Raw genomic sequence first — 25,142 nt, 5'->3', positions numbered from 1 at the left:
TAAATAACAAAAAAAGAGAAACTCTCTGAAAGCAAATGATACTTATTTCAGAATAGGGCAATGGGAATACATATGCCATAGTAAACTATGTACATATTTGTAAAGGAAGACAACGGTTTTTGTTTTTTGTTGTTGTTGTTGTTGTTGTTGTTTTGGAGCCGCGGACCTTCACAGTGAGTATTACAGCTCTTAAAGATGGCACGGACCTAAAGGGTGAGCAGTAGCAAGGTTTATTGTGAAGAACGAAAGAACAAAGCTTCCACAGCATGGAAGGGGACCCGAGCGGGTTGTCAACAACAGTTTTTAAAGGAAAAATGAGGGCTGGGCGCAATGGCTCACACCTGTAATCCCAGCACTTTGGGAGGCCAAGGCGGGCTGATCACTTGAGGTCAGGAGTTCAAGACCATCCTGGCCAACATGGCAAAACCCGTCTCTACTAAAAAATACAAGAATTAGCCAGACATGGTGGTGTGTGCCTATAATCCCAGCTACTTGGGAGGCTGAGGAGGGAGAATCACTTTAACCTGGAAGGTGGAGGTTGTAGTGAGCTGAGATCGTGCCATTGCTCTCCAGCCTGGGTGCCAGAGTGAGACTCCATCTCAAAAAAAAAAAAAAAAAAAAAAAGTGCTACAGTGAAAATCTTTGTATGTACCTGTTTGTGCACACATGGGCATATTTTTTCCACCTAATTTTTTTTTTTTTTTTTTTTTTTTTTAGAGTTTCTGTCACCAGGCTGGAGTGCAGTGGCGATCTCGCTCACTGAACTCCCCTTCCGCCATTCTCCTGCCTCAGCCTCTGATAGTGGATACGCGCCCCCCTAATTTTTTTTTTTTTTTTTTTTTTTGTTTCTTTTTTTTTTTTTTTTTTTTTTTTTTTTTTTTTGGTTTTTGAGACAGGCTGGAGTGCAGTGGCGTGATCTCAGCTCACTGTAACTTCCCCCTTCCAGGCTCAAGTGATGCTCCGGCCTCAGCCTCCTGAGTAGCTGGGATTACAGGTGTGCACCACCAAGCCCAGCTAAGTATTTGTATTTTTAGTAGAGACACAGTTTTGCTATGTTGGCCAGGCTGGTCTCAAGCTCCTGGCCTCAAGTGATCTACCCACCTTGGCCTCCCAAAGTGCTGGGATTACAGACATGAGCCACTGTGCCCAGCCTAAAAGTAGTATTCATTTTTAATAGCTGTGTGTAAAGAGTATAAGAACCAAGAAGTGGCTGAAAGGTTTACTCTTTCATTCTATGCAGATTTTCCTTGTTTACAATTTTGCAAAGTAATTTCTTCTTTAGGATGATGGACCAACAGCAAGAGACCTGCTAGTACAATATGCTACGGGGAAGAAAAGTTCCAAAAACAAGAAAAAGTTGGAAAAGGCAATGAAAGTGCTCAAGGTGGGACTTGTATCTGGAAAATGAGATAGGAGTGATTAGAATGAAGAATATGTTGTTGTTAGCCAGAGCTTTTAAGAATTTAAAATCAGAGTACTATTTGCAGAATACTTAGAAATGTTAGATGAATTTTTAAGCACTATTATTTTTAAGCACTATTAATATTTTAGATGAATAAATGTATTCAGCTCTAGCAAAATCAGTGACTTGGATAAATTAGTTTAATTAAATTCACTTTTTACTTGTTCTGATCAAGGTAGCTTGTATTATGGTATCTTTGCTAGACATGTTTTGTCAGAAGAGTACATAAATGCAGTACATTTCATATTTTCGTAATGATTTTGAAAGTCATTAATTTGGCCCTTGTGTGTTTACTAATTGTATTAGTTCATTTTCATACTGCTATAAAGAACAAACTGAGGCTGGGTAATTTATAAAGGAAAGAGATTTCATTGACTCACAGTTCTGCATGGTGGCGGAGGCCTCAGGAAACTTAAAATCATGGGGAAAGGCAAAGGGGAAGCAAGGCATGTCTTACATGGTGGCAGGAGAGAGAGAGCACTACAGGGGATCTGCCAAACACTTTTAAATCATCAGATCTTGTGAGAACTCACTATCACCAGAATAGCATGGGGAAAACTGCCCCATGAGCCAATAACCTCCCACCAGGTCCCTCCCTCCAGGTGCCTCCCTCGACATGCAGGGATTACAGTTCGAGGTGAAATTTGGGTGGGGACACAGAGCCAAACCATATTACTAATGTTTGCATTTCCAAATTCCTGTAAGTCTCATAGGTGCTAATAGTTGGAACACATTCCCCACATTTAATCTTAAAAGGCAAAAACCAACTTTAATTCTTCTAGTTGAAAAGGTTTTTAGAACAAAGTTTTTTTTCTTTTTAAAGAGTCTAATGGACTTATAACAGCCTTATTAGCACATTAAGTTCTAAGAGCATCATCACTGTAACTCAGACTGAAAATGTTTTTCCTCTCCCTTTCAGAAACAAAAAAAGAAGAAAAAACCGGAGGTGTTTAACTTTTCAGCCATTCACTTGATTCATGATCCCCAAGGTAGGTAATTATGACTTCCGAGTTCCTTGTTGGCCTTATCTCTGCCTATTTTATTTCCTGCCTTTGGGGTTTTCAGGGAATATAAGATCCCTGGCATTTAATAGATAGTCAATAAATGCTTAGTTGTTACTAGTTGGTTGTAACCTACAAAATTGTCTTCTAAAGCAGTGATTCCCAGTCTATCGCAGAACAAGAAAAAATGGAAAAACAGGTCTTTCTGAGATTCATGTTTTTAGCAACACAATTGTAATAGGGCATTGTACTTGACCAAATAAACTGGCAGTCTTTTGTTGGTCCTTTTTTTTAAAAAAACGAAATAAAACAAAAAAAAAACCTGGTCTGTGGAAACTAAAAATCTGGGAAACCTTGTTCAAGAACACTAGTTCTCAAAGTAGGCCACACATTGGTCTCACCTGGCGAATTTATAAAAACTATACTGATACTTGGGTCCTGTTATCCCCAGAGAATCTAATTTAGTTGGTATGGGGTGTAGCTGGGCGTTGGGGCTCTCAGTACTCTAATGTATGGCAAGATTTGCTGACCCCTGCTATAGATCAGTGTTTCTCAAACTTGCATGTAGATACAGATCACCTGGGGAGGTGGGGCCTGAGCTTCTGCATTTCCAACAAGCCTCCCAGGTGGACCAGCAGCTGCTGGGTCTGTGGACTACCCCTTTAAGAAGCAAGGCTCTTAAGTGAAGCGAGCACCTGTCAAACAGTCACTCTAGGTGTTGATGCTAAAAAACTTGGGAATTATTAAGACTTTAACTTTGGGCACCATTACATATATTGATATATTCACCTGTTTGTCAGTCTATTCACTGATCTAACTACTGCCTTTTCCTACGCCTGTTACATAAATGTCACATAGACCATGGACTCACAATGTACTTCTTTCATCCTCTCCTTGCCAGATTTTGCGGAAAAACTACTAAAGCAACTTGAGTGCTGTAAGGAGAGGTTTGAAGTGAAGATGATGTTCATGAACCTCATCTCCAGATTGGTGGGAATTCATGAGGTTTGAATTATGTTTCTCTTGGTGAATATTTGAAGTAGAATTTACCATGGTAAAAGAAAAGCCATTAGGTAAAGCAGTGGCTTAATTTTATCCCTCATATATTTAAACACATAAAATTTACAGAAGAGTAACATCTCTGAAAATAACTATTTATATCACTTCATTTTCTTTGCAGTAATGTAGATGTTAATTTGTACATATATTCCATTTGTGGACAGGCTATTTTATTCTCTGCTTTTTTTTTTTTTTTTTTTTTTTTTTTGAGGCAGAGTCTCCTTCTATTGCCCATGCTGGAGTGCAGTGGCGCAATCTCGGCTCACTGCAACCTCCACCTCCTGGGTTCAAGTGAGTCTCCTGCCTCGGCCTCCAAAGTAGCTGGGACTACAGGCGCACGCCACCACACCTGGCTATTTTTTTTGTATTTTTGGTAGAGACGGGGTTTCACCATATTGGCCAGGCTGGTCTCGAACTCCTGACCTCATGATCTGACCACCTTGGCCTCCCAAAGTGCTGGGATTATAGGCGTGAGCCACCGCGCCTGGCCTGTTCTGCTTTTTTACTTTCTTTTTGTTCACTTTGTTGCACATACACATTTTTTTGAGCCAATATAATGCATATATTTTAATTGACTTACTACATCTCACTGTTTGTTTAACCCTTCTTGGCTTTCCTGACTTCCAGATCCCTCTAGTAGGAAATCGTCATGTTTACAAATGTTAGTTGCAAGAGCTCCTCATTGGTATATATATGGGAACTTTACATACACTGTCAGACTAGACGCCATTGTAGAAAAAGAGATACCCAGAAATTTAAGCCATAAAGAAATGACCATTAAGATTTTTCCTTATCATTTTGATCTTGTGACTGGTGCTGCTCCGAACATCCATTTAAAAAAAAAAAAGAAAAGAAAAACACTTTTCAAACAATATAGACATATATCAAGTTGAAAATGAAAGTACACATGAGTGAAAGTAATTGTTCCCTTTCTCTGAGAAAAACCTGTTAACATTTTACTGACTACATTGCTTTTTCTCCATGGCTGTAGTCCCAGTGTAGGATCAATTCTTGTTATATTTGTGCAGCAAGTTCATTCAGACTGAGTTTGAGCTCTATAGGAAAGAAAAAGTGATTTGTGATTTAAGTGTGGTTTGAGGAAAATGATACTGGAGTTTCACAACTGACTACAATTGAACATCCATCATTATGTTCAACCAGTCTTCCCTGCAACTTCTCAGTGGCCCATCCTACTTTTGCTCTGTGGCTGAAATAGAAAAAATTAGTTTATTCCCACCTAACTGATATACCTTGAAAAAGACCAGTTTATTTCCAGTTTCTCTTCTTGAAGTTAAACATTACCATTTCCTTAATAACCCTGGTCACCTTTGTTTAGGTGGACTTCAAAGTGTGAATGTTTTCCCTCTGAATTATGGTGCACAGAGTAACTCCTTCCATGTGGTTGGACCCAACTCCTTCCATGTGGTTGGACTGGTATACAAGAATATAACCAGGAGTGAGCTCTGCTGATTAAATTATACTCGGTGCTATTCAGATTTGAATTCCGATTTTGTCTGTTGTTTTGGAGACTTGTTATCAATGCTGTTCCTTCCCATAATCCCCTCTCCTTAGAACACTAAAAAGTTAGTTTCTGCAGCCACACCAGTTTTAAGAGTAGAAGAATGTTACATTTTGTTTACTTCTCCTTCCTCTAGTTCATTCTGCATATACTTGCTTCCTCCTTTACATAATGAGGATAGCAGCATAGCCTCATTTGAGAGAGTTCCTAGCCTTAGTTAATACAGCATATTGAATCATCCTAGGGCATGATTGCTTACTGAGAAAAAAACAAAAGTGTTCACCAATTAGTTGACCTTGGTGATATATTTGCCTTGAGAAGAAATGGAACTCCATAGTGTCAATTGCATCAGTATTAAAGTTGGTTTTCTCTCCACAGCTTTTCCTCTTCAATTTCTATCCCTTTTTGCAAAGGTTTCTGCAGCCCCACCAAAGAGGTAAGCCGCCACTTGCCGTGTTTCTTTGGTGGCCTTGGTAATAGAATAAACATGCAAAGTCTTTTGTTCTGGAATCACTAAAGACAGGAGTGCAGTGTGCTCTACATTAGAGATGTGGAGAGAAGCCCTTATTTTCTTTTTAGAGTTTGCTGTGGGTTTGTCGTTATCCTCAACTTTAAGAAACCATTGTTTTTTAAAATAACAACAACTGCCGGGCACGATGGCTCAGGCCTATAATCCAAGCACTTTGGGAGGCCAAGGTGGGTGGATTACCTGAGGTCGGGAGTTCAAGACCAGCCTGGCCAACATGGTGAAACCTCATCTCTACTAAAAATACAAAAATTAGCCGGGTGTGGTGGCGGACACCTGTAATTCCAGCTACTCAGGAGGCTGAGACAGGAGAATCCGTTGAACCCAGGAGGCGAAGGTTGCTGTGAGCCGAGATTGTGCCCTTGCACTCCAGCCTGGGTGACAGAGCAAAACTCCGTCTCAAAAAGAAAAGAAAAGAAAACAACAACAAATTGGTTTCTCAAAGCAAGTCTTCTTGTAATACTGTAAATACTCATGGAAAATTCTTTTTTAAAAAATTGACTTTTTATTGCATCTTCGTAATAGATATTAAGATTTGATCTTACTGCTCACATTGACCTCGCATGTGTTCTCAATGAAAAGCAACACAAAAGCAGGAAAGAAGAGATGATTGTTCTTGTCTTTGAACCTGAACCAAAGTAGGAAGGAAACTAACATTTATTTGGTATCTAACATGGACCAAGCACTATGCTAAGTGCCTTACATACGTCATTTTGTCTAATCCTCACATTAATCCTGTGAGGTATACAAAGGGAAAAAAAAGACTAGAGTCACTCAGCAAATAAATGGAAAATCAGGATTCACCTCACTTCTTTTGCCAGTGGCCTTGTTTGTTACCTATGCTATGCTGCCCCTTTGAAAAGAGTGTGTGTGTGTGTGTGTGTGTGCGCCTTCATTCAGCAAGTATTTATTTAATGATTTTTATGCCAGGCACTGCATTAAGACAGTACGAATTCCACAGTAAACGTAAAAACAAGGTCCTTACCCTCATGGCTTACATCTGGAGGCAGATGTAGATGTGCTATATATAATATGTCCAGGTAAAGATAAGTGTTTTGAAGGAAAAGGAAGCAGGATAAGGACAATAGGGAGTGTTGGGATGGCTTCTGTTTTAGATTGTGTGGTCAGGAGAGACTTTTTGATAAGGCAGCTATTGAGCAGGGACCTGAAGAAAGTGAGGGGGTAAGCCACGCAGATATCTGGGGATTGAGTGTTCCAGGTGGAATAAGCAGCAATACCATTTAGACCAGAATGTGCTTGCCATGTTTGCTGTGGTCCTCAGAGGCAGGGTGATACACTGACCATGACCTTTCTGTTCTCTTATGTTTTCAGAAGTAACAAAGATCCTTCTGTTTGCTGCACAAGCATCTCATCACCTAGTACCCCCAGAGGTGAGAACTTGTAACCTGACTTCTGGACCTAGGGCATGGATGACAGTGTTAGTGTTAGGTACTTCAGGGTCTACTGGGGGAACCCACCCCCGATAATTCAGTGTGGGTTCTTTCCTATTTCCCTAAGTGTTGGGTGATCTGAGAAATAAAGGGAAAGAGTACAAAAGAGAGAAATTTTAAAGCTGGGCGTCCGGGGGAGACATCACATGTCGGCAGGTTCCATGATGCCCCACAAGCTGCAAAACCAGCAAGTTTTTATTAGTGATTTTCAAAAGGGGAGGGAGTGTAAGAATAGGGTGTGGGTCATAGAGATGACATGCTTCACAAGGTAATAAAATATTACAAGGCAAATGGAGTCAGGGCGAGATCACAGGACCAGGGCGAAATTAAAATTGCTAATGAAGTTTCGGGCACGCATTGTCATTGATAACATCAGGAGACAGGGTTTGAGAGCAGACAGCCAGTCTGACCAAAATTTATTAGGCGGGAATTTCCTCATCCTAATAAGCCTGGGAGTGCCACAGGAGACCGTGGCTTATTTCATCCCTTATGTACAACCGTAAAAGACAGATATCCCTAGAGCGGCCATTTCAGAGACCTACCTCTAGGAACACATTTTCTTTCTCAGGGCTGTTCCTTGCTGAGAAAAAGAATTCAGCGATATTTCTCCTATTTGCTTTTGAAAGAAGAGAAATATGGCTCTGTTCTGCCTGGCTCTCAGGCAGCCAGACCTAATGGTTATCTCCCTTGTTCCCTGAACATCGCCGTTACCCTGTTCTTTTTTCAAGATTTCATATTGTTTAAACAATTTATGCAGTTAACGCAATCATCACAGGGTCCTGAGGCTACATACATCCTCAGTTTACGAAGATGACGGGTTTAAGAGATTAAAGTAAAGACAGGCATAGGAAATCACAAGAGTATTGATTGGGGAAGTGATACATGTCCATGAAATCTTCACAATTTATGTTCAGAGACTAGTAAAGACAGGCATAAGAAATTATAAAAGTATTAATTTGGGGAACTAATAAATGTCCATGACATCTTCACAATTTATGTTCTTCTGCCATGGCTTCAGCTGGTCCCTCCATTCGGGGTCCCTGATTTCCCACAACAAGGGTCATTTTAACCACAAGGGTTACTGTCCACTCTTCCCTCACCGTTTTCTTCTCTTAATAGATAGAAGAGACACTAACTCTTAAGGAGAGCCACACAGAAGTTCAGTTGTACATCTCATAAAAAGTGAAGTTTCTTTTGGACAGGTTGTTTAGAATTCTGATTTTCTTTAATAAACAAATTTTGTATAACTGGGGAGGTCAAGAATATTAGTAAATTTATAGAGATTGTTTTTCAAAGCTTGTAATTCCTTTCTTTGATTTAGTCTGAGGATAGCCAAGAAAAACACTGAATTCCTAAGTGGAGTGTTTTCATCTGTCTTCCTTAATCTTGATTACTTCCAATTCCTAAACTGAAGGTGGAGGGCTGGGTTTTCCACTATGAATAATCTATTGTCCTTTCATTCTTAAGTGTTTGTGTATGCAGACATTCAACCAGCACCCATCTCTTTTTTGTTTCCAATTCAGATTATTCAATCATTGCTTATGACTGTGGCAAACAATTTTGTTACTGACAAGAACTCTGGAGAAGTCATGACAGTAGGGTATGTACAATCTGGTCGGAGGCAGAAGATACATTGTTTAATGGACTAGATTTGCTATAAGTTACCAAGATGTAAGATTGTAGCTGGTAGTATCACCTCTAGAAAATTGGTTTAAAATATATTTCAGTCTTTTTGGGAGGCTTGATAATTTTTTTATTGGTCAGAATTTTGAGAAGGGAGCCAGAGAAAAGATACTTATTCTTCTAATTAGCATTTTTGTTTTTTAGCAGTTTTACTTTTACAGATGAATAATTGATTAGCAATCTAAGTGCTTTTCCTCTGATCTCCCACCCTGAATTTCATACTGCTAATAAAATAAATTTATTTGGCTCCTAGTTCTGGAGCTGGAAAGTCCAAGGGCATGGCATTGGTGTCTGTTTGGCATCTGGTGGGGGCCTCGTTGCTGCATCATTGGCAGAAGGCACAAGGGGAAAAGAGCACAAGAGCCAACAGAGGGCCAAACTCACTTTTTTATAACTCACTGGCGATAAGGGACCTTCTCCCAAGATAACAACATTAGGCCTAATCACCTCTTAAGAGTCTCTCCTCTTTGAACTACAAACCACTGTTCAACGAAATAATAGAAGACGCAAACAAATGGAAGAACATTCCATGCTCATGAATAGGAAGAATCAATATCATGAAAATGGCCATACTGCCCAAGGTAATTTATAGATTCAATCCCATCCCCATCAAGCTACCAGTGACTTTCTTCACAGAATTGGAAAAAACTACTTTAAAGTTCATATGGAACCAAAAAAGAGCCTGCATTGCCAAGACAATCCTAAGCCAAAAGAACAAAGCTGGAGGCATCACGCTACCTGACTTCAAACTATACTACAAGGCTACAATAACCAAAACAGCATGATACTGGTACCAAAACAGAGATAGAGACCAATGGAACAGAACAGAGCCCTCAGAAATAATACCACATGTCTATAACTATCTGATCTTTGACAAACCTGACAAAAACAAGCAATGGGGAAAGGATTCCCTATTTAATAAATGGTGTTGGGAAAACTGGCTAGCCATATGCAGAAAGCTGAAACTGGATCCCTTCCTGACACCTTAACTGGATCCCTTCCTGACACCTTATACAAAAATTAATTCAAGATGGATTAAACATCTTAGACCTAAAACCATAAAAACCCTAGAAGAAAACCTAGGCAATACCATTCAGGACATAGGCATGGACAAGGACTTCATATCTAAAACACCAAAAGCAATGGCAACAAAAGCCAAAATTGACAGGTGGGATCTAGTTAAACTAAAGAACTTCTGCACAGCAAAAGAAACTACCATCAGAGTGAACAGGCAACCTACGGAATGGGAGAAAATTCTTGCAATCTACCCATCTGACAAAGGGCTAATATCCAGAATCTACAAAGACCTTAAACAAATTTACAAGAAAAAATCAACCCCATCAACAAATGGGCGAAGGATATGAACAGACACTTCTCAAAAGAAGACATTTATGCAGCCAACAGACACATGAAAAAATGCTCATCATCACTGGCCAGCAGAGAAATGCAAATCAAAACCACAATGAGATACCATCTCACACCAGTTAGAATGGCTATCATTTAAAACTCAGGAAACAACAGGTGCTAGAGAGGATGTGGAGAAATAGGAACACTTTTACACTGTTGGTGGGACTGTAAACTAGTTCAACCATTGTGGAAGACAGTGTGGCGATTCCTCAAGGATCTAGAACTAGAAATACCATTTGACCCAGCCATCCCATTACTGGGTATATACCCAAAGGACTATAAATCATGCTGCTGTAAAGACACGTGCACACGTATGTTTATTGTGGCACTATGCACAATAGCAAAGACTTGGAACCAACCCAAATGTCCAACAATGATAGACTGGATTAAGAAAATGTGGCACATATACACTATGGAATACTATGCAGCTGTAAAAAAGGATGAGTTCATGTTCTTTGTAGGGACATGGATGAAGCTGGAAACCATCATTCTTAGCAAACTATCACAAGGACAGAAAACCAAACACCACGTGTTCTCATAGGTGGGAACTGAACAATGAGAACACTTGGACACAGGATGGGGAACATCACACACCAGGGCCTGTCATGGGGTGGGGGGCTAGGGGAGGGATAGCATTAGGAGATATACCCAATGTTAATGACGAGTTAATGGGTGCAGCACAACAACATGGCACATGTATACATATGTAACAAACCTGCACGTTGTGCACATGTACCCTATAACTTAAAGCATAATAATAATAATAACAGTGAAAAAAAGTCTCTCCTCTTTAAACCATTACAGTGGCAATTAAATTTTGACATGAGTTTTGGAGGGAACATTCAAACCATAGAACCCTGGAACAAGTGATTTATTATTGAAGCACTCTTTTTTCCTAGAGCAATTTAGTAGCCCTTTTGGTTGATTAAAAAACACTTAATGAGTATAATCACTGGTTTTAAGGGTTCTCTAATCTGTCCCGATAAGTAAGTGATATGCTGAACAGCAGCTTTTTATTTTCCTTGGAAAATATTGCAGGATAATGGCCCTGAAGACCTTAACCTTTCTTATTTGAGCTAGTCCCATCTCTTCTTAGAGTTGGCAAGTAAATGCTGCTCTGATTTAGTGTGCCAGACACTGTTCCTTATTCCACCAATAGAGGAAATGGCAGTAACTGGAATAAAAGCCCTCTAAGGCTGCCTACCTCACATTCTGTAACATGCTGCAGTTTTAGAGACCTAAGCTATATAAAACCCAACGTGTTTTCCTTTTGAGTTAATCTTTTTAGGAAGTCTTCCTATGTTGAATCATGAAAAAATTGCTATTCGGGCTCTTTTAAACTTTGTTTTTCTTTTTCTAGAATCAATGCTATAAAGGAGATAACAGCTCGATGTCCTCTAGCCATGACTGAAGAACTTCTCCAAGACCTGGCTCAGTATAAAACACACAAGGATAAGAGTAAGCTGCATGTTACTCTCTACACACCAAAGAGTACAGTGTGACTCCTTTTTACCTCATTGTACTCTTTGGCCAGAATTTCTAAATAAAAGTATTATTTTACAGATGTAATGATGTCTGCTAGAACTTTGATTCAGCTCTTCCGAACACTGAATCCTCAGATGCTGCAGAAGAAATTCCGGGTAGGTAAAGCACACTTATGTTGGTCTAAAGGTTATGGTCTCACAAACTGGGAGAAATTTCCTACAATTAGAATTTTAGTACTTATGATGCTTCTGTTATGATTACATGGTTATGATGCACACGGTTGTATTCTTTATGCTTGGAATCAAATACCATGGCCCTGAATATTTTGTGGTTGGCACATATTCATTGATGATGACTGTGTCTTGAAGACCTATCAGGCTGTTTCAGCTTGAAAGCTTTTAATGTTATTAACCGATTGGAATCTCAAAGATCAGTCAGTAGCTGATGCCAGTATTGTGAACAGGCTATTGCACAGCCAGATACTACCTCTTTCAAGTTGGAAGGGAGGAGGAATGCATGTATGTAACAGAAAGAGAGATGACGTTTTTCAAGACTTAAAAAATTAGAGCATTTACTGTCTAATAACTACCAGTGTCTTGATCTAGATCAAAACACAACAAGCAGATAGTGGACAGATTGCTGGCTGGGGATTTATTTTGATCTGAGACATAAGCAAACTGTTTCTGTCATTTGGTTACCACCATTTTTTATAGTGCTCCCTTTTAAATTCATAATTTTGTTAGCTAGGTGGGGTGGTGCGTGCCTGTAGTCCCAACTACTAGGGAGGCTGAGGTGGGAGGATCCCTTGAGCCCAGGAGGCGGAGGTTGTAGTGAGCTGAGATTGTACCACTGCACTCCAGTCTGGGCAACAGAGCAAGACCCTGTCTTCAAATAAATAAAATAAATTCATAATTTCAGAGAATACCTTTCATGATTAAGGTTTTATGATCTAAGCAACTTATTACAAACAATTTCTTTTCCTTTAGGGTAAGCCTACAGAGGCCTCCATAGAAGCAAGAGTACAAGAATATGGAGAATTAGATGCTAAAGATTACATTCCAGGAGCAGAAGTTCTGGAAGTTGAGAAAGAAGAGAATGCTGAAAATGATGAAGGTTGATTTTTACTTCACCCTTATTTTGGGCAAAACACTCCTGCAGTATCTGTGCAGACTTTTAAATTGTATACTATTTGAACATTCATTCAGCAGATATTTATTGAGCAATGACTATGTCCCACGCACTGTTAGAAGTATGGGGGATCAATCGAGCATGGTTCCTCCTCTTGCGGAACTTAGGTTCTAGCACAGGAAATGCGTTTTCATGACCTTCGGGGTGGCTGCCTCTCATCCAAGGGCATGCTGTTTGGTGCTTGAGAAAGACAATGATCTTGTGTTTGTTGCCTAGAAAAAGTTATGGGGGTTAGCCCTTAGAGGAATCCCCCAAAATTCTCCTTGTTGAAGGAGAATGCATGTTGAATTTGTGGGAAAATACTCGAGGAACTCCATTCTAATTTCCAGAGTCGTGTATTCTTCCTGTCCATTCATTCATTATTCAGCAAATCTTTTTTTTTTTTCCCCACGTTGGAGTCTCACTCTTGGCCAGGCTGGAGTGCAGTGGTATGATCTCAGCTCACTGCAACCTCCACCTCCCAGGTTCAAGCGATCCTCCTGCCTCAGCGTCTTGAGTAGCTGGGATTACAGGCATGTGCAACCATGCCTGACTGATTTTTTTTATTTTTAGTAGAGATAGCATTTCACCATGTTGGCCAGGCTGGTCTTGAACCCCTGACCTCAAGTGATCCTCCCATCTTGGCCTCCCAAAGTGCTGGGATTACAGGCGTGAGCCAGTGCACCCAGCCTATTTCAGCAAAGCCTTCTTAAGCATTTGCTGTAAGCCAGCCACTGCCAATGCAAAGATGAATGGTATTATTTCTGCTCTAGAGGGCTTCCAAAGAGCTGAAGAATGAAGTGTTAACAGGATTTATGATTGGAGTGGGTGGGGGCATAAGGGCAGGAGAGCAGTCAGGTCCACCTCAGAAGTTTTTTTTTTTTTTTTTTTTTTTTTAAAGGGCTTTGGAGAGATGGTGACTGATGAGCCAAGTATTTGGCAAGGAATGCTAGAATAGCAGAGACTTTCCAGGCAAAGTGTGAGCAAAGTCTTGAAGGATTTAGGCAACTAACTATTAGAATGTAGGATACAAGGTGGGACATAGAAAGACAGGAGGCTTGAGATAGAGTTTGGAGACCTTTTCATACTTGGTTATGTATATGCCAGACAAAAGAGCTGGCACATTGTCTTAACATGGAAAGATTGCAGTGTCTGTGATTTAGAAAACTTAAACTGTGGTGGCTCCATTAAGAAGCCTGATACCTTTTTATTGAGGTGTCTTTGGGATTCTTTAACATCCCAAATCTTCTACCTCAGTTGTCTGAATGACTAACTAGATTCTCATACATGGGTAACATGCATAGGACAAGTTAGATGCTTGCTGCGTGGCCAGGATAAATGTACAAGTGCAGTTTTGATGGACACAGTTGGTTTAGTTGAAAGAACATGACCCTAAAGGTAGACATGATTTTCATGATTTCAGTGTAGGATGCCTTTTTAGCAGTGTGGCTTGGGGCACGTTACTTAACTCTGAGCATCTGTTCCTTTTCTGTGGAGTCATGAGGGTTACAGAGAGTGATTGTAAGGTTTTGACTCATGGTACATACTTGATCAGTGCATATTTCCTATTCCTTAGATTAACTAAATGCATGTTGCTTATTTAACAATAAATATTGCTCAGTTCTTGGTTAATAATGTATCTGTTCAAGGTTCATTACTTTTCTGTTACTTGCTTCATCTCAACTTTATGTTGAATGTGCAACATAAAATGGCAGTAGTGAGTTTGCTTTTTTCACGCAGAGGGATGGGAAAGTACCAGTATCAGTGAGGAGGAGGATGCTGATGGTGAATGGATTGATGTGTTCCACTCTTCCGATGAAAAACAGCAAGAAATCGTAAGTCTGAAAATTTTGTCTTATACCCTGATGTTTATTAAGACGTAATTTATTCTGGGCCTTGTTGGGAGGCTACAGTTTAAATGGCTGAGCTCTCACTTGAGCTGGTAGCCATTTAAGCCCTTGTGTGGTTTAAGTCCAAGAAGCTGAACAGCATGCCCATGGAGGAGCGGAAAGCCAGAGCTGCAGCCATCAGCACCAGCCGAGTTTTAACTCAGGAAGACTTCCAGAAAATCCGCATGGCCCAAATGAGAAAAGAACTTGATGCTGCCCCCGGGAAATCCCAGAAGAGGAAATACATTGAAATAGACAGTGATGAAGAGCCCAGGTAAAATGGTACATCCACTTTAGTACTTCAGTCAGCTCATGTGGTAATGAAAGCGTCAGGAAACAGAATTCCATTCTTGTTTCATGTGTTATTTTCCCTCACCCCAGGGGTGAATTACTTTCTCTTCGGGACATTGAACGCCTTCATAAAAAGCCAAAGTCTGACAAAGAAACAAGACTAGCAACTGCAATGGTGAGTGAGCATATCATTCCTAGTTTTTTAAACAGACAGCAAATAAAATGAAACATAAGCCAGAACTTGTATAGCCACAGAATGACAATTTTTAAAAATGTTTTAAATAAAGGTATACTTAACACAGAAATTAAAATGCACAGATATTAGGTGTTCAGTTAGATGAGGGGTTTTGTTTGGGTTTGCTTTTGTTAGTATGTTTGTTTGTTCGTTTTTTGAGACAGTCTGTCTCTGTCACCCAGGCTCTAGTGCAGTGGCGCAATCTCAGCTCACTGCAACCTCTGCCTCCTAGGTTCAAGCAATTCTCCTGCTTCAGTCTGCCGGGTAGCTGGGGTAACAGGCGTCTGCTACCACGCCCAGCTAATTTTTGTATTTTTAGTAGAGTCAAGGTTTCACCATGTTGGCCAGGCTGGTCTCAAACTCCTGGCCTCATGTGATCCACCCGCCTCAGCCTCCCAAAGTGCTGGGAGTATAGGCATGAGCCATTGCACCCAGCCAGTTAGATGAGTTTTGACAACTGTATATAGCCATGTAACACCTCTCAAAACAAGGTAGAGCACAAGAAGGCAGTATTACATGTCTGTATTGTCGGGAAGCCACTATATTTATCAAAGCTAAGAGAAAAGTAGGAGTGTGTTTACAGTCACCAGTGAAAAGCCAGAGCCAGTTGGAGTGTGCCTGTGGCTAGTGCTGTGGCTGCTCATGATTGGGTCCTGCCTACATTTCCAGCATCATTTTCTGTATCTCCACTTGTTCGAGACACCGTCCCATCCTAGTTCCACCTCATCCTCTGTCTTCCATGTGTCCTTTCTCCTCCACACCTTTGTGTGCACTGTCCCTTCTTCCGGAAATGCTCTGTCTTTCCCCTTCTTTCCCTTACCATGAATGCCTTCATCCTGCCAAAAAAAAAAAAAAAAACAGTCTACCTGTCTTCCTTTCTAGGAAGCTCCCCTTGCTCCGTTATAATACTGTATGGCCATTTCTTGATCCCAAGGAGCAAAGACTGTGTCCTGTCCATTTTGTGCCCTTGGCACCTAGTAGAGCTTCTGACACAGAGGAGACATTAATGTTGATTAGATGACTCCTAAAGTATGTTGTTGAAGAAGAAATACCAAACTTTTTGTTCTGGTAGGCTGGAAAGACAGACCGAAAAGAATTTGTGAGGAAGAAAACCAAAACAAATCCATTTTCCAGTTCAACAAATAAAGAGAAGAAAAAACAGAAGAACTTTATGATGATGCGGTATAGCCAGAATGTCCGGTCAAAAAATAAGCGTTCCTTCCGAGAAAAACAGGTGAGTTCCACTCGAAGCTTGGGTGGCAAGAACAGTACTGTAATTCCAAGACAGCTTTACATTTGAGACGGACTTGCGCCTTCTGAAGACTGGGCATTATTGTGTGTGCCTTGTGGTTAATGGGAGCATTGTTGGAGAGCATGAAGAGGTGAGAAGGAGTCAGGGTATGTAAGTCCCAGACCTGATTTGATTGAGACTCAGCTGTGGGACCAGAGGGGAATCCATTTTCCTCCAGTATAAGTAAAGGAATGCAAGCTAGATCATCCATGAGGTTCCTTCCCATGCTAAAATTCTCTTACATTTGATCTGTGAAATATAATATCAAAATTAATTGAGTAACTTTTTAGTGCCAATTTTATGTCTGGTTTTTTGAGACAGGGTCTCACTCTGCTACCCAGGCTGGAGTGCAGTGGTGTAGTCACAGCTCACTGCAGCCTCACGGCTCACTACAGCCTCGACCTCCCAGGCTCCAGTGATTATTGCGGGATCTGGCCAGCAGCCCGCAATGCAACGGGGCTCTTTCTTTGTTCCCAGGCAGATCAGCAGGTCGAGAAATAAAAGACACACACAAGATAGTGAAAGTTGGGTCCAGGGGGTCACCGCCTTCTGGTCCTGCGATGCTGCCAATGCACTGGATATACCAGCATTTATTATTAAGTTTAGTGAGGGTAGGTGTAGGTTATTGAGGGATTTAGGGTCGTTTGATTATGAGGTGAGATGGTCACATGGGGATGAAGTAATTCTTTAACATAACATCAGTATGCAGAAGTACAGTATACAGAGATAAGAATTTACAATATAGTGTGTGTATCAGCAATTTCTAACAGAGCCTTAAAACAGAAACACAGTCTATCCATAACCTATGTTTAGCAAGATATTAATCAGCAGTAACAGTTGCAGCAAAAACTGGTTGCAAACAATCAATAGAAACAGGACGTGAAGGTAGACAACTGGTTAGACCACAAATTCTCAGAAGGTAGTATGCCTTACCCCTGAAGAGACCTACAAGAGCCGTGGCAAGATAAGGGCATTTATAACCTTATCTTATCCATATGAATAGGCGCCCCTCATGCATCCATTTATAGGCTCTCCACAAGGGTCACATTCTGTTCCCAGAGCTATGAACATCTGCTTTTCTGGGATAGGAATCTTGGTGATGTGAAACCTCCCTGACCGCACGTCCGTTCATTGGCTTTCTGCAGGGGGAAGCACATCACGTGCTGTTGGCTCATTCTGGCAGCCCAACCTGGCATTGTCTTTACACAATCCTGCATGCAATTTTGTATTTACAATAATCAGGAGCATTTCATCTCTTATTCCGTAGCAGTAGTTTCAGGGGATCTCCCTACAAGTGATCCTCCCACCTCAGCCCTCCAAGTAGCTGGGACTACAGGCGTCTGCCACCACACCGGGCTAATTTTTGTATTTTTTGTAGAGATGGGGTTTTGCCATGTTGCCCAGTCTGGTTTCGAACTGCTGGACTCAAGCAGTCTGCCCACCTCAGCCTCCCATAGCACTAAAATTATAGGTGTTGGTACTTTTTTTTTTTTTTTTTTTTGAGACAGAGTCTCGCTCTGTCACCCAGGCTGGAGTGCAGTGGTGCAATCTCGGCTCACGCCAGCTCTGCCTCCCAGGTTCATGCCATTCTCCTGCCTCCACCTCCCAGGTAGCTGGGGCTACAGGTGTCCGCCACCACACCCAGCTAATTTTTTTGTATTTTTAGTAGAGACGGAGTTTCACCGTGTTAGCCAGGATGGTCTCGATCTCCTGACCTCGTGATCTGCCCGCCTCAGCCTCCCAAAGTGCTGGGATTACAGGCGTGAGCTACCACGCCCAGCCCCAGGCGTGGGTACTTTTCAAAAACCAATAATTTTGAGTGGTAGTATCTCAGAAACAGTTTCAGAAAAGCAATGCAAAATAAATAGTTGTGTGTTGGCATGATCCTTCCTGTATGTGCCCTTTTGAAAGCCCTGATGTTTACAGGCTTTGGGATTACATTTTATCCATTCATGGCTTTTGAATGGTAATCCCATGCTACTTAGGCAGCTCGTTTATTTCAGTTATTCATTGTGATAAAACAAGTTTTTGCTTTTGTATCTTTCTCTCCTGGTGGTATAGCAGTGTATCTAAATGTCATTCTGAAGAATTGCCAGGATATCAGCTCTGAGTTAAACAGTCTCATATTGTGAACCAGTGTTCCTAAATAGCTAGCCAAGGATCAGCCTGCCAGCACTGAATGTAACGGCCAGCCCTCTAGGGCAGTGCTGTGTCTGTGGGTTCCAAGTCAGTATTCACTGAATTAAGGTACCATTTAGCTCTCCCTGTTGACTCTTTCTAGTTCTAAACTGTGTGCAACAACATCATTTAAATAATGACAGCATTTTTAATAGAAGCTGTTGAAACTGAGGTGAAAGGAAAGGTGCCACTTAGGATTTTAAGTACTCTAAATTTTGCCACATTCTCCTAAAATTATAATAGGATTGACTTAAATCCATTAGTCTGTCCTTCACTGGCCCTTACTAACATTTCAGGGTTGAGGAAATATTAATTACCCTGTTGGTAGGCCTTATTTCATTATGAGGTTTCTGTGAGCTTGTTATATTTTAGTTATGGCTCCCCCCACCCCCACTTCCTTTGTTTTTTAGCATGCCTTTTCTGGCATGGTGGGGAAGCCCAGCTTTGTTCCTTGCAAGCACCTGGAGTCATAAAATAACTCTCAAAGATTGAAGAATCTTTTTGAGAGTAAATTAAGATTTCACTGGACATATGCACTTGTTGGTTCAAGAATGTCTTTTCTTGTTCTCCAATTTTCTTGCCATTTGGAACCTGATATTAATCAGAATTTCTATGTGTGTTTCTTTGCCCTGTATTTTCTTCAAGATCTCTTCATTGTAAACACAAACTTTCAGTTCCTGATTTTCTCTGTTCTCTCCTTTAGACTAGTACTGTTCATAGAAATATAATATGAACCACATATATCACTTAAAAGTAAACAAGTAAAAAAAGAGGAAATTGTAACAATATATCCTATTTAACCCAGTATATCTAAAATAGTATCGTTTCACCATGTAGTTCAACATGTAAAAATTATGAGTGAAATATTTTACATTTTTGTTTTTGAGCTAATTGAAATTAGCATGTTATTTACACTGCAGCACATCTCAATTTGAACTAGCCACATTTCAAATGCTCAGTAGTCACATGTAGTTAGTGGCTATCCTATTGGACAGAACAGTTACAGAGCATCCCCAGAACTGCCCCGTGACCCCAAGGGCCCTGTGAGAAAGGAGCATCACACTTCACACACACCACCCCCCCAACCCTTTGGTGATATTTCAGTGTCTTAAATAAAGGGATCTTACCTGGCTTGAAAGTGTACGTGAGGTCTTACTGTAAATTGTTAGAATATGAAGAGGTGACTGGGATGAGACTAGAAGAGGGAAGTAAAGCATAGGATAGGGAAGGAGAGGAGGATCTTGCAGTAAAGCCTGTAGAAAGATAAAAGAAGAAAAGGGGGATATACCTGTTCCTTTTCTTTAATTGGTGGCATTTGAAGGGCAAGGAACTGAAATATGTGTGAGAGTAGACTGTGCTTTGCCACAAAGCTTAATCAGTGGAAGTAAATTCCCATAACCAACATTAGCTAACACATTTAGTTCTTAGCATGAGACTTCACTATTCCAGGGCTTTCCATTTATTAACTTTTTTAATCAGTATACAACAGTATGTGCAGTTACTGTGATTAAACCAATTTTGCAGATGAGAAAAATAAGACACAATTAGATGAATCTGGAAAATACCTCCTTAGCCAAATTAAGTTGAAATGAACTTACAGATTTTTGTTCTGCCTTAAGTATCCCAGCTATTCTGCTTTTCTGCAAAGACATACCAAGACCTAGTGTGAGTTAAAGGCAAGGAGTCAACTGGAAATCATAAAATCCAAAAAGTTTGAACATTTGTATGTAGAGCCAGGTAACTTCTACTCTGAAACTGTTTTAGGTGTATCTTGTTAAAATTTAAGCTAGAATTTTAAAATAAAAATTAAATAAAAGCTGGAGATTTTTAAAAGTTTCTAGGACAAAGAATAGTGCTTGGGAATTAATGGAATAGTATCCATCACAAACTTAAAATGTATACATTGGTCTTGGTTAACTTTAATTTTGGTTTATTTTTGATCATCTTTAATATTATGTTTGTTTTCTTTTGGGAAATGTAAAACTTTATAAGGGATTTTGTAGGTTCACTTCAGACACTGATCCTGCAGTCTTCTTTTTCTCTAGATGTTACATTCTTCACCTTCCAATTCTACGCTGGGGATCTTGAAGAACCCAGCCTCTTTGGTTAGAGACAAACTCCAGGAGATGAAAGCCTAGATTGAGTCTCATTATGAGATACAATTCATTGCTTTCATTTTTCATGTTCACTTTACATACTTCCAACACAAAATAATTAAGTTAAAAATTAGAGCCTGTATTAACTAGAATAAATATTTTGCCATAAGCTACAATTGTCAGGGCTTCAATTTCTGAGTTAATATCTTCATGTTTGAGCCATTATAAAGGGTTAGTGTTAGCATATACTTAGAACATTTTCTCAGTTTGTTTATTGCATAAAACCCATTTGAAAATCAGTAAATAAGGTAACACTTTTGTTTCAGATTGTATATTGATAGAGTTACCATAAATCTACACAAGTGCTGAATGCCATTTTAAAGTCTTTGAATGATCCGTACATGCCATATTTAGTGGAATATATGTGATATTCGGAAAGGTGATTGATTATGAAGAAAAATCTGTTTTCCTGTTACTTTTAATTTAGACAATGTATCCCATCCACAACTCCAAAATATTAAGAGCCATATAGACCAAATAAGTATTGTTTATTATCCCTGGAGACAGGAATAATAAATAGTAGTCTCTGCATTCCATAGCTGCTCCTGTTTTGAGCTTATGCCTCCATGAGTTGGGAACAGCAGTCAAGAGTTTTGCATATTTCCTAGCAGTAATATGCCCCACCCTCGATACATATTTGATCTGTTTTGGAATATTTTATCATTTATAGTTTTTCAGGATGGTGTATTGACTTGGTGATTCCTTTTTGGTAAACTTTCCTGTAACCAAATTCGTATAATGGGGTACCCAAGAGTTACCATGTTTCAATACTTTTTTATCTTTACAGTTGGCGCTACGAGATGCACTTTTGAAAAAGAGAAAAAGAATGAAGTAACTTCCCGGCAAGTTTTCCATTCCAAGAAGAATGCTAAGTTTGTGTCATTACTCTGAAAATTGGAAAATCAAGCATGTTTGTTTACATTAAAAAGTCCAGACACACTGTATTGTGAAAACTGCTGAACATGTGGCAGCAATTTGGTGTTTTTATTTTGGAGACGGCTAATGGTGGGAATGTTAATGTAAATAGTGGTGGTAATGTAAAATCATTTCATTTATCATTCATGCAAAAAAAAGTATGTATTGAGTGCCTATTCATCGTCACTGTAGATGTAAAACAAATGAGCTGTAACCCCTTCACTCAAAGCATTGACAGCTTAGCTGTAGGGGTGGACACACATATGTGTATTTACAGTGCAGTGTAAATAGTTCTGTAGTAGAGGTTAACTCCATATTTCTGTGAGGTCACTGAGGCCTTATGGACCAACTCTGTGGGGATAGGAGTTATATATTCTTATAAAACAAAACAAAACAGGACAATGTTACAAGAGTAAGAGGTTCTTACTTGTACATAGGCTTTCCTGCTGAAAACAGGCCCCTGCTGTACAGATTTTGGGTACATAATTTAGCTCTTTTAGTCAATCCAAAAGATTTAAGTGACCCCCTTTTTTTTTTTTTTTTTTTTAATGCCATGTAAAGGCTTTTTGGTTAAGACCTCACTTTTAAAACTGCCTTAAGTATAAATAGTACCTTTGGAATACATTTAGTTCATCATTTGAGCTGCCTTCATACTGGTTTCCTCAGCCTTCTTTCAGCCTGTAATATTTCAGCTCACTGTTTACCTTGTCTCAATAAAAGGTTTCTAACACCAAATAGGTACCGTTGTATGTAGAGTGGTGTGTGGTGTTCTGCATTCCACAGGCATGCTACATCCATTTCAGGGGACAGTCTGTTTGCATGCAAATTTTTGCATTTGGAAATAGTTTGGTGCCTTTTGCTTCAGGTTTCTTAGATAATGTTGTGGTAGATGTTACCTCAAGTTAGAGTAAAGGGAAATTTCTGCACTCAGAAAGCATTTTCTTTTTTATTTATTTATTTATTTTTTTTGAGACGAAGTTTCACTCTTGTTGCCAAGGCTGGAGTGCAATGGCGCGATCTTGGCTCACCACAACCTCCGCCTCCCGGGTTCAAGCGATTCTCCTGCCTCAGCCTCCCAAGTAGCTGGGATTATAGGCATGCGGCACCATGCCTGGCTAATTTTGTGTTTTTGTTTTAGTAGAGAAGGGGTTTCTCCCGACATGAGGTGATCCGCCCGCCTTGGCCTCCCAAAGTGCTGGGATTACAGGCATGAGCCACTGCGCTCGGCCTAGAAAGCAATTTCTAAAACCAGTGTTCTTATTTCCTTTCCAGTTTCTTCTGTTCACTTTCTACATTCAATTTCAGTTTTATTTCAATGAGACTTAGAGACTTTCCCTAAAATGCCCCAGATTGCTGTTGGGGGATTAGTCAAGCCACCAGAGTCAAGCCCCAGCAACTTTAGTTGCTTCCCAACAGGAAGTGTTCAATGCAAATTTGTATATTTTAGACCTGAAACTGCTCCTTTTTTTTTCGCATTTTTGAACTGGGTGTCTCCTCCTGTGTCTGGATCCAGAAAGTGAAAAAAATTAAAAATAGTAACAAGTTTTCATAGCTTTATTGTGTGAATTGTGATGGCGCCTGGAAGTTTCATCCTTCCTCTAGATTTTCCCACTCAACTTAGGTACCAAGAGACCAAAGTCCATTCTGTGTTCTGACTTCTGTTCTTCTACTGTGCCCTCACCCTCTTCTTAACTAGCCTTTCTTACATGCAGGACAGAAAGATACAGTATGTGGTTTATAAATGCATATTCTGAACTTTTATTTCTTTAATCCCATAGAATTTTTTTTCTATCTGATTCCTTTTATTATTTTCCAAATCTTCTCTTGAGAATATTTTGTTTGCTATCCATTTGAAGATGAGATTCTCAGAAGGGTGAGTGCTTCAGTAGAGGGTAGGTGAGCTTGCAAGGTGAATTCTACTTTGAAGAAGTCATCAGTGTCTGAACTTGAGCTATTTAGTCTCAAATTTTGTCAACATAGAGAATGAAGCCATTCAGGGATGAACTTAACTTTGTCCAGGCTGATAATGTATAAAAGTGGTATATAAATCCGGAATGCTGATATATTAGCTATATGATCTCAGCAAGTGACCATGGTTAATATAAATGTTATTTCTTCATAGTCTAATCCTTTGAAAATTTACTCTATATAGACTTGCATTGCAACTCCATTTTAACTAGAATGTTTACTCGGAATATTCTGTTATTTAAACTATTTTAGATAACACATTTTAAAACCGTATATAGATAATATAGTTCTACCAAGTGACAGTCTTTCATCAATTGCTTATGTTCTTTTGAAATGTACTTTATGAGATTTTTAAAAAGATCTTAAATATGAATAAAAATGTAGGACAATGACTTGTAGCCTTTTCTCTTACAAGGTCAAGGTTCTAGAAATAACCTTTCCAATCCTAGCAGTCTTTGGTCTGCACGTGTTTACGGATGCAAATAAAAGCAGAGAGCACAGCTAATTCTGTACTCCTTAAATAGCATAAGCTTATATTTGTATAGACCATTTCTTATGTAGTAAACTTATTTCCTTCTGCAGATTCTGCTTTCATGTTTTGTCAGTCCAATCCCAGTGTGAAGATGGTTGAATAAAACTTATCATTTATCCACATGATAGAGTATTATGCAGCCATTATTATAATAAGCATTTCCCATTGTAAACATTTCCAGTGTTTACAATGTCTTTTGTTCTTTTCAAAACAGGCTGTGGCTGTTCTTTTCTGCCAAGGCAGGCAGATCACCTTGTTCTTTTCCAGCCCAGGCTGGAGAGCACTGGTGCAATCTCGGCTCGCTGCAACCTCTGCCTCCTGGATTCAAGCAATTCTCCTGCCTCAGCCTCCTGAGTAGCTGGGATTACAGGTGCCCGCCACCATGCCCAGCTGATTTTTGTATTTTTAGTAGAGACAGGGTTTCACCATGTTGGCCAAGCTGGTCTCGAACTCCTGACCTCAAGTGATCCGCCCTTCTCAGCCTCCCAAAGTGCTGGGATTATAGGCATCAGCCACTGTACCTGGCCACTGTTATTTTCAAAAGCAGAGTATAAAATGATAAAGAAGCCTGGGCAATATGGTGAGACCTTGTAAAAATTAGCCAGGTGTGATGGTGCATGCTTGCCATACCAGCTACTCCGGAGGCTGAAGCAGGAGGATCGTTTGAGCGCCGGAGGTCAAGGCTGCAGTGAGTAAAGTTCAAGCCTCTGTAGTTTAGCCTGGGTGACAGAGCGAGACCCTGTCTCTAAATAAATAAAATGGTCAAGTGGTTTTAAGACAATTTCTTTACACTTGTAATCTCTGAAATTGAGATATGTTTAAAAATGTTTGCAGCCAGACAACAGTCTTGATGTAGTTGTCACTGCCTGTACATTCACAAACCTGGTCTGATATTTTCAGTTGACATCTGCTAACATGAAGCAGGAA

The 25,142-nt window shown here is 39.9% G+C and overlaps 1 protein-coding gene across 2 annotated transcripts in view; it reads left to right on the top strand.

The window, feature by feature from the left end:
• Positions 1 to 22,461, top strand: part of SDAD1 (SDA1 domain containing 1) — a 41,064-nt gene extending 18,603 nt beyond the window's left edge. The window contains exons 9-22 of one of the 2 annotated variants that reach the window (XM_030819002.1): positions 1,283 to 1,384; positions 2,382 to 2,451; positions 3,365 to 3,468; positions 5,420 to 5,477; positions 6,900 to 6,958; positions 8,542 to 8,618; positions 11,469 to 11,566; positions 11,672 to 11,748; positions 12,580 to 12,706; positions 14,501 to 14,595; positions 14,733 to 14,923; positions 15,031 to 15,115; positions 16,248 to 16,409; positions 21,588 to 22,461. In XM_030819002.1, the coding sequence (XP_030674862.1) occupies positions 1,283 to 1,384; positions 2,382 to 2,451; positions 3,365 to 3,468; positions 5,420 to 5,477; positions 6,900 to 6,958; positions 8,542 to 8,618; positions 11,469 to 11,566; positions 11,672 to 11,748; positions 12,580 to 12,706; positions 14,501 to 14,595; positions 14,733 to 14,923; positions 15,031 to 15,115; positions 16,248 to 16,409; positions 21,588 to 21,635 (1,353 nt within the window). In that variant the 3' untranslated portion in view covers positions 21,636 to 22,461. The remainder of the gene's footprint in view (positions 1 to 1,282; positions 1,385 to 2,381; positions 2,452 to 3,364; positions 3,469 to 5,419; positions 5,478 to 6,899; positions 6,959 to 8,541; positions 8,619 to 11,468; positions 11,567 to 11,671; positions 11,749 to 12,579; positions 12,707 to 14,500; positions 14,596 to 14,732; positions 14,924 to 15,030; positions 15,116 to 16,247; positions 16,410 to 21,587) is intronic. The other variant, XM_030819001.1, reaches the window with a different exon arrangement.
• Positions 22,462 to 25,142: the final 2,681 nt, after the last annotated feature.

Source organism: Nomascus leucogenys, chromosome 9 (genome assembly GCF_006542625.1).
Source record: "Nomascus leucogenys isolate Asia chromosome 9, Asia_NLE_v1, whole genome shotgun sequence".
Lineage (NCBI taxonomy): Eukaryota > Metazoa > Chordata > Mammalia > Primates > Hylobatidae > Nomascus > Nomascus leucogenys.
The sequence above is the reverse complement of the archived record's forward strand: the minus strand, read 5'-3'. Positions and strand labels throughout refer to the sequence as shown.